The following is a 13,524-nucleotide window of genomic DNA, read 5'->3' as shown; positions in this document are numbered from 1 at the left end:
TAAACAGGTGGTTACAAAGGCCACAAACAATACAATATAACCACATACAGATGTGTTATTTTGTTCATATGCTATGGTAGCATGTTAATTGCTTAATTTTAAAGACATTTCCAAATATGTTGGCTTCAGTCTATTTAACCTTTCAATGTACAGCATATGTCCACGTTGCCAAAACTAACTGCATTTGGGGGCCATAAACATACAGAATAAACACACCCAGCAGCATTAGCCTTAGAGAAATCACTGTAGCGTAACACTGCTCAACACTGCAGAGGCTGCTGTGCCCTGGAAAACAATGCCACTTTAAAACTAAATATAGTTCCTGGTTGAAACAAAAATCCAGACTGTTGGTATTAGGAGGTTGAAAAGCACTGGCATGCTGTCTAGAAGGCAATTCTGACAACTAATTTGACTGTACTGGTATATGAAAAATAATACACTACAATCTGTAAATTACACCCTATTACTTAAGACATTACTAAGACATAATAATTAAGTACAAATGTATCAATAGACTATATAACTTTCATTCAAGGTTTAAAGCTGTTCAAATCAATGTGTTTTAATGGTTTCTCACTTTAGTAGTCATTAAAGATAGTTGTTTACTGTGCACTAATAAAAAAGAACTGTATCATCTGACAGTTTAAAAATTACTAAACTCATATTTCTTTCTTATATATGATATGTTGTGCTTTTTTTTTGTTTTGTTTTGTTTTTAAACAACTGTCAGTATTTACCTCTCCCATTAATTAAGTAATACATTTTATTGCAACATAACGGCTATGCATGTATTTATAAAAGTTGGTTAGTGTTTGTTATAGAGATGTGATTTATTTCCACCTGTTTTTTGTATCAACAGGACTGCTTGGCTGGGACATTCTGAACAAATGAAAGAGGAATGGAAAACACGTCTTACACGGAAACTTTCACACTCACTGGGTTTGGGGACATGGGTAAAACTAAATATGTATATTTTCTACTAGCCCTTATTGGGTACCTCTTGATAATCTTTGTAAATGTAGTTCTTGTGTTAGTAATATTTCTGGAAAGAAGTCTTCATGAGCCTATGTATATCTTTCTCTGTAGTTTATCTGTTAACGCCCTTTATGGAAGTGCTGGTTTCTATCCTAAACTTCTGGCTGATCTTCTATCAGAGACCCAAGTGATTCCTCGTGCTGGATGTTTCATTCAGATATTTGTTATCTATGGTTATGCAGCTGCTGAATTTTCAATATTAACAGTGATGGCATATGACAGATATGTGGCCATTTGTAAACCATTACACTATAACAATATCATGACAGATAGAGTTGTTTGTAAATTACTGGCTGGTGCCTGGCTATTTCCATTCTGTAACACGGGCCTTGCTCTTTTGTTTTCTTCAGGACTGCCTTTGTGTGGAAACCAAATTGAAAGACTGTATTGTTCCAACTGGTCAGTTGTTAAACTATCTTGTGTATCAACTACTCTTAACAATATTGTTGGTTTTGTACTTACTATTTGTACAATTGGTCCTCCTCTGTTTTTAATAGTGTTTTCCTATGTAAAAATAATTATTGTTTGTCAGAAAAGCTCCAAGGAATTCAGAAGCAAAGCACTACAAACATGTCTCCCGCATTTAACAACATTTATCAGCTATTCAATAACAGGTTTTTGTGAAATAGCTCTTAGTCGATTAGACTCAAAGGATATGCCCCAAATTGTTGCTGCTATCCTGTCACTGGAGTGTTTAATCATTCCTCCCCTTCTTAATCCTCTCTTGTATGGTTTTCAATTGCCTGAGGTACGGAAAAGGATGATAAATATACTCCGAAGAAAGCAAATTATACCAATATTAGACAGCTCACACGCTGCCAAATACTAACTATTATGTATTATGTACTTTCTTATTCAGATTATGTTTGTGTACTTTTATACTAAATAACAAAAGTCTTTCAGTTTGTGCATATGCACGACTGCAAATGGTATTTTCATCTTTCAAAGAAAAAAAAAACTCACAAGAGTATAATTTATTTAAAGGTGTATTTGTGTTATCAGACTATTTTGTGTTTTTTGGAATCTTCTCTTTTGCCAATTTGTGTTTCTTTTATTTTTGTGCCATGGTGTGTTTAAATTCAGTCTTCCTGTTCTTGTTTTAATTAAACAAAAGTAATCTAATCCTTTTTCAGGAGGTGTTTCTTGTGGGGCTTTTTTTGTTTTCCCTGGTTTTATTTGAGATCAGGTATACAATATAATTTTGAACCACATTTTTTTAAATGTATTATTCATATATCATGTAGAATAAACCCAGAGATCTCAATTGTGGTTACTGTGCTGCAGCTGACAGCAAACACTATTCTATTTTTTTATTTTTATTTTTTATTGTTTTTTACTTTCTTTGCTATAATAAATGTAAATAGATAGATTGAACATATACAAAAGTGATGAATCATACTGACCAATTAGGTTAAAGGAAATCACTTATTGATTTTCTAATCAAATTTAAAACATTTTGAAACAAATCATTTCCAGAAATGACAAAATGTAATGTGTAAAAAAAAAAAAAAAATGTTTTCCATATAAATGTATATTTTTCAGAGCAGCAATGGAAGTAATGAAGGCATATTCCACATCATCTAGTGTGCATGGCTACATTTCTTATTGTTTATTTTATTAAAAAAAAAAAAAAAAAAAAAACATTGAACATTGTTTGAAGAAAGTGTGTTCCTTTTTATGCTGTTGATGTTTTAAAAGTACATCTCATTTATAATACTCTAAGTTCACATTGTCTTGTACACTAGGTATTCAGTATATATTTGACTGAAGCACGACAACCACTAAAACCACCTTCAAATTCCTGGCTAGCGAACTCACCTTTGAACACAGCCCTCCCTACTCAAAGTAATTCAGAACTGGGCAGATACATGGCAAATGACATTTAATAGAGAAAAGTGTAAGGTACTGCACGCAGGAAATAAAAATGTACATTATAAATATCATATGGGAGATATTGAAATTGGAGAAGGAATCTATGAAAAAGACCTAGGAGTTTTTGTTGACTCAGAAATGTCTTCATCTAGACAATGTGGGGAAGCTATAAAAAAGGCCAACAAGATGCTCGGATACATTGTGAAAAGTGTTGAATTTAAATCAAGGGAAGTAATGTTAAAACTGTACAATGCACTAGTAAGACCTCATCTTGAATATTGTGTGCAGTTCTGGTCACCTCGCTATAAAAAAGATATTGCTGCTCTAGAAAGAGTGCAAAAAAGAGCGACCAGAATTATTCCGGGCTTAAAAGGCATGTCATATGCAGACAGGCTAAAAGAATTGAATCTGTTCAGTCTTGAACAAAGAAGACTACGTGGCGACCTAATTCAAGCATTCAAAATTCTAAAAGGTATTGACAGTGTCGACCCAAGGGACTTTTTCAGCCTGAAAAAAGAAACAAGGACCAGGGGTCACAAATGGAGTTTAGAAAAAGGGGCATTCAGAACAGAAAATAGGAGACACTTTTTTACACAGAGAATTGTGAGGGTCTGGAATCAGCTCCCCAGTAATGTTGTTGAAGCTGACACCCTGGGATCCTTCAAGAAGCTGCTTGATGAGATTTTGGGATCAATAAGCTACTAACAACCAAACGAGCAAGATGGGCCGAATGGCCTCCTCTCGTTTGTAAACTTTCTTATGTTCTTATGTTCTTAATACAAAACAGATGGCCAATTGTGCTTATGCAGCATGCAAACAACATAGCTACCTCTGTGACTATGAAGGGAAGTTACTATGTTTAATTCTATTTATTTATTTAAACTGCACCTATTTTATTTTTTTTTAAGTGTAATTAGTTTCAGCATTGAAACTGTTTCAGTTAGCATATACTGTTTGTGTGTCATTATAATTACTCTATAAGTACTCTCCAATCTAATCCAATTATTTTCTCTGCTTCGTGTTTCTAGTGTCAAATAACGACAAGGTGACAGCAGAAATCAACATAAGAGTGTTTTAGATCCTTGAAGAATGAGAAGCTGCATAGTTTAAGAGTAGCGTGTCAAACTCAGAGTTACAGTTCTGTTTCTCTTATGGTTTGTTGCATTACCATAAGTATTATGTCTGACACTTTTACTAATACATCTAATAATACACAATAATAAACCATTTTGTTTTACTGTTTTCGTCACTAATGTGTTATACGCAATTTAATTATTTCTGTTCAGGACTACATTACCCAGAATGCCACAATGGAGTGTATAATTGTTTTCAAGTTGATTAATTGTTTGCCAGCTGATGATCATTTAAATTGAAGCCGACTGTAGAATATAAAAGAAAGGCAAACAGTCTATTTTGGGCTGCTGAGTGAAGGGCCTGGCTGGAAGTGTGTGCAACTGTAGAAAGAGAATGTAACGAGATTAACTTTTTCTGATCAGTGTTTGTGAAAAGTCTGTTTTTCAGCCGGTAAGCAGAGTAGCTGCCCGGCTTTAAAGTTTAAGGTTCCTGTGCGCAAAGTTTAGTTTAGTGCTCCAAGCGGAGCTAGGCTTTTTGTTGCGTTAAAATGAAACTGCAACCGTGCTTTAAAAATGAAGAGCTTGTCTGTGTCACTATATATATATATATATATATATATATATATATATATATATATATATAGGCAGGGAGGGAGTTAAAATCTTCCATGCCAAAAACATGTGCGCATGCATGTTTATTGTTAAGTGTACTTTAATTATCACCTGCACCTGGTAATGATTAAATTAGTGCCAGGTGCAGCTTTTAAAGTGTGCAGCCAGTCTGTTCTGGGCTGCTGTGTGTGTGTACAGCAGTAATATTGGAACAATGTTCCATGTAAAACGATGTTTTTTGTTTTGGTTTTTAGCTGGTAAACCACTTGCCGATTATTAGTTTAGTGTTCCTGCTTGTGTTTAGTTAGTGCTTGTAAGAGCTAGGTGTTCTCTTTTTTTTTGTTGTTATTAATAAAAAAAATAGCACATCCATGCTTTAAACATTCAATCTTGTCTGGGTCTTTATTCAAAAAGGTGAAACGAACCCGAGCCACAAGGCTCATTTACTATATCTATCTGCTTGTTTCCAATCTGGGGTGCCTCATCCCGGGAATTAAACATAAACAAAATACCTGACTCTACAAAAACCACAGACAGAGGAGGAAAAGCATTTCCCTTGGATAAATCCAGGTCTGTGGTCAATTTGTAGGTAAAAGTATCATTATTCTTTTATGTTTCAAAAGTCAGCGAGCAGCAATGTTTACACGTTTAAACAATTTGTCTTCATCAGAACATTGTAAAAGGCATGTGTTTCAAACATTTAAATATTTCAAAGCCAAGACCACACCTTATATCAATATTTAAACACAATTTGCACCCAACCAGGAGTCAATTAATTAATAATCAGTTAATAGATAATTGTTTCAACAGGTGATAATAAAAACATCATGATTACCAACACTTCATATATTGCAAAAATCATTAATAAAGGTGTATAACTCCTTGGGAAAATAATGTTAGATTAACAGACATAAATTAATATCGTCGCTGAGACCCAGTGGTGCCAATGTGCTTCTCTACGTAACGGAATATTTACCAAATTCCTCCCTCTAGCTGGTACATTGATTTTCTCCACACCCACAAATCTCAATGAGTGTGGAGAAGATCCATGTCAGGCTTTTATGTAGTGCTTTGCCATAGCATAGTCATGATTCTGATTTTGAACAGCTGCTTTGTGTTCTGCAACCCGTGTTTTCAAGCTTCTCTTAGTCTGTCCAATTTAGACCAGGCCACACAGGCAAGTTAACATATAAATTACACCAGTGGTGTTGCAATTTATAAACTCTTGAATTTTGATTTTTTTTTTTTTAAACCTGATCTTGGATGGGTAAAATGTTTTATATTCATGTTGTTAGACCAATGTACACAATGTCCCCATCTGTAATTACCATTAGGAGGGTTATTTGAAAGCTAAGCCTGAGGATCTTCTATTTTAGGACTAAAGGAATGCACCAAGATAGCCCTTATATTCTTGCACGTTTAAATGTAACACAAGGTGAATTTTCTTGTATTACTTCTCTCAAAGAGTGGTCACATTTCAAAATGTGCCAATGTTTGCAAATTTATCCTTTTAATATCATTTTAAAATTAAATTTAATTATAATTAAATTCAGTTGAAAAACAAATCATATTGGGATTACTATGGTCTTTAACTTTCTTTTGAAGTAATGATTCTATACGTTTAATTTCTTCTATTTTTTTTAGAAGACTATTTTTATATCCTTGTGTCCAAAATTTGGAATACATTTCCTCAGTTGACAGCAAGTTGGTCCTCTGTACTACAATTTCGTTTAATGCGTAATAATTCTTACTTTGAACACATTGGAACCACTGGGTCTCAACAACGATATGAATTTGTCTGTTAATCTAACATTAATTTCCGAGGAGTTATGCACCTTTTATTAATGATTTTCGTAATAGATGAAGTGTTGGTAATCATGATGATTTTATCATCCCCTGTTGAAACAATTATCTATTAACTGATGAATAATAGACTCCTGATTGGGTGACATTTTATCTATTGATTTAAGGTGTGATCCTGGGTTTGAAATATTGAAATGTTTGAAACACATGCCTTTTAAAATGTTCTGATGAAGACAAACTGTTGAAACACAAACACTGTTGCTCGCTGACTTTTGAAACATGAAAGAATAAAGATACCTTTACCTACAAATTGACCACAGACCTGGATTAATCCAAGGGAAATGGTTTTTCCCCTGTCTGTGGTTTTCTACAGACAGGTATTTTGTTACATATATATTAGTAGCAGGACATGGGGTCTGCAAATCCTAAGGATGTTTGTTTTATGGCAGGGACAGGGTTAAAAAGCCTCCCTGCCAAGCTAATTGTTTAATTTAATTGTTTATCACCTGCACCTGGCAGTTATTAAAAATTAGAGCCAGGTGCAGGATATGAAAGGGAAGCAGTCAGTCTGCTCGAGGCTGCTGCTGTGGAGCGAAGAGCCCGACTGGAAGTCATAAAGGTCTGTGTAAAACCTACGCTTGGTTTTATTGAAATTTGTATTCGTGTTTTGTTTTTGTGTTATAGGTCAGTGTGACAGGCTGGCGAGTGGATAGAGGCCCAGAGACAGACTGCAGTTCAAAAAAAATAACACTTTTATTATAAATAAACACAAAATAAAAGGGCACAAGGGCCAAAACAAAGACATTCAAACACATATAACAAAACAAAACTTACAAAATAAAGGTTTCCAGGCTGGGTGATGCCTTCACTGGACCAGAAGATTCATAAAAACAAAACAAAACAAAAACCAAAAAAAAAAAATAGCAAGCACAACCATTCGCTTGCTTCCTTAGCTCCCTCCTCTCTCTAATGGGAAGCTGAGGCCTCCTTTTATGTCAGGTGGCTGGGTGCTGATTGACCATTAATTACTCCAATCAACCCAGCCACCTGAACACAATAAACCTGGGCAGGTAGGGGAATTTAACCCCATCCCTGCCAATCTATATAGGGCAGAGCTCTGCTCTGCCATGGTCAGGTAAACAGCTTAGCTGTCCTGTATGTTAGTCAGGAACCTGCATATGTTTAGTTAGTGCTCCGAGGGAGCTAGGGTTTTGTATTTTGAATTAAAGTGTGCGTAAACACTAAAAACAAAGTTTTCTTCTCTGGGTCACATTTTTAAAGGGGCATGAACCTAAATTACGGCCAGCCTGGTCACAAAATATATTATACACACACTGAGTGTACAAAACATTAGGAACACCTTCCTAATATTGAGTTTCACCCCCTTTTGCCCTCAGAACAGCCTTAATTCGTCAGGGCATGGACTCTAGAAGGTGTCAAAAGCGTTCCACAGGGATGCTGGCCCATGTTGACTCCAATGCTTGCCACAGTTGTGGGATAACATGCTCACCGGGTCTAGTTTCGAAATGTGTCTTTGCTTGCATTCCAATCTAGTGATGTGCTGCTGAAGTTCAGGATGGAGTTGTGTGTCATTAGTTCAAACAATATTGCCTGTGATATGTGTTTTATAACAACGGGCATAGGTGCAGAAAGATGGGCCAATGTAAAACTACGACATTCTTTTGAACACATGAAACGTTCTCTATGAGCCATTGTTTGTTCTTGAGACCATGACACTGACATTGTACCACACCGCTTATAATTTATCCTCCTGTCTGCTCTGCTCTGAAATGCTGATGTATGGGTAAGCAGGCTGGGCTGAGTTGAGTGGGGGGATGGAGGGGGTGATGTTAGGACACCAGAATCACTGTCGAGCCCTCTTGAGGTGTTGTGGGCTAGTCGACGATTCACTGAGGATAGAAGGTACCAACTTGAAGACTCCAGAGATGTACCCTAATTCTGAATCGGCATCACAAATGTATACGTCATTACTTTTAATTAGAACACTGTGAGATCAAGATGCTCTTATTCCAACTTTTCATGTAAAATAATACTACCATTGTAATTGTTACTGCAGCTGTGCAGGTGAATGATAGCACGCACAGAAAACTTACAAAGATGCAGCTGTGCAAACAGATTAAATTGGCTCACCTTGCACAAACTCAACATCTCCACAACGAGATGACGATCAGATGGGAAGTGCTGAAGCAGAACAATCCTTAAAACCAGTACAAGATGAGGTGTCAATACAAAGTGAGGAAGTTGAGGAAAATTAAAACAAGCTAGACCCACTGACCCTGACACCTGCCAATCTGATTGTTCAGAGTAACAAACCATCCTGTTTATTTATCAGTTTTCTCCCTTATCACAGGGCTTGATTTTCACATTTTTATAATGCCTGTCCAATCACATATGTATTTCATTACTTCTGTAGTAGCTGCATCCAATATTTTATTACGAACTTGTCATCCAAGTGATGTTATAACATGCTCTAATATTGAAAACAATTCATCTCCATATTTTGCAGAACTTCAAAAGCTGCAGAGAAATTAGTAACCCCTCCCCTAAATACAGCTGAGGAGAGAAAGTTGATAGTTTTTGAAAGTCAGTTATTACAATGGTTTATTATCGCTTTTGCAATTATCGCTTGCTTCAGGATCGTATTGATAAGGATCAAAATAATGTTTCTTCTGAAGTCCCTTCAAAAAAGTCATCCATTTTATTGTTGTTTACAGCTACTTAATTATACAACAAAAACAGCATAGTATCACATAAAAATAGTTAAGAGTTGTATTATACCTCAGAGAACAGTCATTAAACAAATTAATTAGTGCAAACATGTTAGACATTTTTTCTAACAATTTATAAACTTTGAATGACAGTTTATTACAATGTTGCATATATCCCTTGATTTTGTTTTTGGTTTATTCTATTCACTACATTTACATGCAATTTGTATTTTTAAATGTAATTTGGATTTGCAAATAATCAAGAAGAAAACATTACTTCATGTTAACAGTAGATCTATTGATTTGGATGTCAGGATTCTATTTTTGAGAGCAGCGGGAACTCTTGCCATTCTGCTTAGCAAAATTGTTGGTCTCTTGTGACTGGCAATGGAATAACAAATGCTTCCTTCTCTAGTCTCAAAAAAAACCCACATTTACTGAAGATATCTTCTGGTTTAACAGCAATGTAGGATTTCTGAGTTTCAACTTGTTTAAAAATGGAATCCGACAAAATAGCGAGTTCAAGATGTTGCATAGTTATGCAGAATCACCAAAGTTGGTTGAAAGTGTGGAAAACCTTATTAAAAAAACATCACTGTAGGTCTACCTCTCCATGAAATCCACCACAAGAAGTACCGCACGCTACAAAGGTAAATGTTTTGAGCACAGTTGTATGCATTTTTGTTTTGATTTTTTTGGTCTTATTCTTTTAGAACAGACAAAAGATTAGTAACATAACACAACATACTAATTTGATGCTATTTTCTTTTGCTGTTGTGCAGATTGACAGTGGTGCAGGTATTTTCACACCAGAAGCTTCCCTAAGATATTGCAACCATAGCTATAAGGGAAGGTGAGAAGTATGTTGTCTTGTCCAACTGTTTGCTAGTTGTAATCATTTAACACGCAGATAGTGCTCAGTAGTAATTCTGCAGAGTACATTAAAAAAAACTGTAATAACTAATATTTTAGCAGTCCCTTTATGTAAAAAAAAAAAAAAAAAAAAAACTTCCAGGTTACTATTTCTTTACTACTACCTTATGAAAAAACTACACGATTACTGCTTTGTTTACTTCAAATTACCCTTTCAATTACCGCACAATTACTACTGCATACAAAGTAAATACATAGTAATTTAGTAGTAACCCTGTAGTGCCTTTAGGAAACGAGTAGTATTTGTGTGGTAACTACGTAGTGTAAGTAAGCAGTCAGTTTCAGAGTAGTAAAAAATCAAATATTCAGTAGTAATTTCAGTAGGAAATGTGTAGTAAACTACCCAAAACTCTACTTATTACTACACATTTCATTAACAAAATTACCACTTATTTACTGCTGTATGCAGTAATTGTGTGGTAAATAAGATAATTAGAAGTCAACATGTAGTAGTAATCTGGGAGTGTTTTTCATAAGGGTGACGTCACTACATGAGCCATCGTGTCAAAGGGTTTTATTACAACTGCGCCCTTATATTTATGATGCATGAAGATTTACACATTAAGTACACTGTAACTATGCATAATAACAATAAAATTATGTATAAGTACACATGTATTTACTAAGTAACTACTATGTAAATACAGTCATTGGACACACTTAATGTAAAGTGTTATCTGATCCTGAGCAAAAGTTGAGAAATTTAACCTAGGAAAATGTTTGTAAACACTCTTCAAATCAAATATTTACAAAACGAGTCTTGAAGGTTTTGTGAATAGGGCCCATGATACACATAAAGCATATCAATTAATTATAAATGTTGTTGAAGCTGACACCCTGGTATCCTTCAAGAAGCTGCTTGATGAGAGTCTGGGATCAATAAGCTACTAACAACCAAACGAGCAAGATGGGCCGAATGGCCTCCTCTGGTTTGTAAACTTTATGTTAAAAACAAGTGGGGCTGTGTTAAAATAATGTATAGAGACAGCATGGGATACAAAAGAGGTAAAGTAAGGAATTTCTTGTAAACATTACAGGGTGTTCTGTAACTAACACTGACTTTAATTTGTTCAAGTGAATAGGGCCCAAAGACTGAATGTGAACTTACTGGAAACATGTATAAGAAGTACAAAGTTAGCTAATGAGATCCCCCGCCAGTCGACCGAGTGCTCAGGGCCTTTGGACACAAACTGCTTCGATCCTGGATATTTTAAACATAGAAAGTGAACACAGCACCTCCCAGAGCGAAGGATATAAAGCCTCACAATGCTCTGTTTGACAACACACTGCATCTGTATTACCTGCTGCAGGGTGCTCTGACTACGGCTGTTGGAAGACAGGTAAATTACATTTAACATGTTTCTTATTTCACAGATTAAGCAGGTGGTTATAAAAGCCACAGACAATACATTATAACCACAGACATATGTGCTATTTTGGTCCTATGTTATGGTAGCATGTTAATTGTTAGATTTTAAAGACATTTCTAAATATACCGACTTCAATCTGTTTAACCTTTCAATGTGCAGTATATGTCAATGTTGCAAAAACTCTAACTGCATTTGTGGGCCATAAATATGCAGAAAAAACACACCCAGCAGCATTAGCCTTAGAGAAATCATTGTAGCGTAACACTGCTCAACACTGCAGAGGCTGCTGTGCCCTGGAAAACAATGCCACTTTAAAACTAAATATAGTTCCTGGTTGAAACAAAAATCCAGACTGTTGGTATTAGGAGGATCAGGGTTGAAAAGCACTGGCATGCTGTCTAGAAGGTAATTCTGACAACTAATTTGACTGTACTGGTATATGAAAAGTAATATATTACAATGTAAATTACACCCTATTACATAAGACATTATTAAGACATAATTAAGTACAAGTGAACATTTCAAACGTTTCAATTTACTGTATATACATTATTTTAAGGTTTCTTTTGTCAATCTAGTAGTCACAATTTGTACAACTAGTAAGATATCTTAATTAAAAAAGAACTGTGTAATCTGACAATTTAAAAATCCCTAATCACATATATGATTTAAAGTTTTAATAAAACTACTATCAGCGTATGTAGACATTTAATTTGTACCACAGCCTGAGTTATTTAGTAACATTGAGTAAATATTTCCACCGGTATTTTGTATCAACAGGACTGCTTGGCTGGGACATTCTGAACACATGGAACAGGAATGGAAAACATGTCTTACACTGAGACTTTCACACTCACTGGGTTTGGGGACATGGGTAAAACTAAATATGTGTATTTTTTACTTGTCCTTATTGGGTACCTCTTGATAATCTTTGTAAATGTAGTTCTTGTGTTAGTAATATTTCTGGAAAGAAGTCTTCATGAGCCTATGTATATCTTTCTCTGTAGTTTATGTGTTAACGCCCTTTATGGAAGTGCTGGTTTCTATCCTAAACTTCTGGCTGATCTTCTATCAGAGACCCAAGTGATTCCTCATGCTGGATGTTTCATTCAGATATTTGTTATCTATGGTTATGTAGCTGCTGAATTTTTTATATTAACAGTGATGGCATACGACAGATATGTGGCCATTTGTAAACCATTACACTATAACAATATCATGACAGATAGAGTTGTTTGTAAATTACTGGCTGGTGCCTGGCTATTTCCATTCTGTTTCATGATCCTTGTTATTTTGTTTTCTTCAAGACTGCCTTTGTGTGGAAACCAAATTGAAAGACTGTATTGTTCCAACTGGTCAGTTGTTAAACTATCTTGTGTATCAACTACTCTTAACAATATTGTTGGTTTTGTACTTACTATTTGTACAATTGGTCCACCTCTGTATTTTATTGTGTATTCCTATGTAAAAATACTTATTGTTTGTCAGAAAAGCTCCAAGGAATTCAGAAGCAAAGCACTACAAACATGTCTCCCGCATTTAACAACGTTTATCAGCTATTCAATAACAAGTTTTTGTGAAATAGCTCTTAGTCGATTAGACTCTACGGCTTTACCACAAATTGTTGTTCTCACCTTGTCATTAGAGTTTCTAATAATTCCTCCGCTTTTGAACCCACTTATGTATGGTCTTAACCTGCCAGAGGTACGCAAAAGGGTTAAAAATATGTTCCAAAGAAAGCAAGTTAGAGCAGTATGCAACATGCCACACATTGTCAAAACCTAGGGCTGGTTTGTTAATATTTATTACATTTGTTTTATTTTTACTATGCATGATTCTTGAGTCAGGACAACTTTCCTGTGTAAGGAAGCTGGGCCTTGAGCTCAATTTAATTTGACCCAGAAATCAAGACTCAGTTTCATTCTCATAGAAACAGACATGCGGTATATGTAAAATTCACTTTGTGCCACAGGGATTTCCAACTGCTATCACAGAATGACAGAAATAAAAACATACTGTATATTTTAAGTTGTTTTCATAGGAACAAGTCTTTTATTTAAGGGGCCAGTGTAAAAAATGTAATAATCTTCAATAAAA

The 13,524-nt window shown here is 35.1% G+C and overlaps 2 protein-coding genes across 2 annotated transcripts; both read left to right on the top strand.

The window, feature by feature from the left end:
• Positions 1 to 632: 632 nt before the first annotated feature.
• On the top strand, positions 633 to 1,914 carry LOC121321328 (olfactory receptor 6N1-like). Its single transcript, XM_041260223.1, has one exon. The coding sequence runs from the start codon at positions 899 to 901 to the stop codon at positions 1,862 to 1,864; it is 966 nt and encodes a 321-aa protein (XP_041116157.1). The 5' UTR covers positions 633 to 898; the 3' UTR covers positions 1,865 to 1,914.
• A 10,307-nt stretch (positions 1,915 to 12,221) lies between these two features.
• LOC121321213 (olfactory receptor 6N1-like) lies at positions 12,222 to 13,212 on the top strand. The gene has a single exon (XM_041260113.1). It carries the CDS (start codon positions 12,247 to 12,249, stop codon positions 13,210 to 13,212), a length of 966 nt encoding a protein of 321 aa, XP_041116047.1. The 5' UTR covers positions 12,222 to 12,246.
• Positions 13,213 to 13,524: the final 312 nt, after the last annotated feature.

The sequence above is a fragment of the Polyodon spathula genome, chromosome 9 (genome assembly GCF_017654505.1).
Source record: "Polyodon spathula isolate WHYD16114869_AA chromosome 9, ASM1765450v1, whole genome shotgun sequence".
In the NCBI taxonomy this organism is placed as follows: domain Eukaryota; kingdom Metazoa; phylum Chordata; class Actinopteri; order Acipenseriformes; family Polyodontidae; genus Polyodon; species Polyodon spathula.
This window is presented reverse-complemented; position numbering and strand designations above follow the sequence as displayed.

Bases quoted from the DNA above. Each gene is read 5' to 3' on its own strand.
- LOC121321328 (XM_041260223.1), top strand. From the start codon at position 899: ATGGAAAACACGTCTTACACGGAAACTTTCACACTCACTGGGTTTGGG.
- LOC121321213 (XM_041260113.1), top strand. From the start codon at position 12,247: ATGGAAAACATGTCTTACACTGAGACTTTCACACTCACTGGGTTTGGG.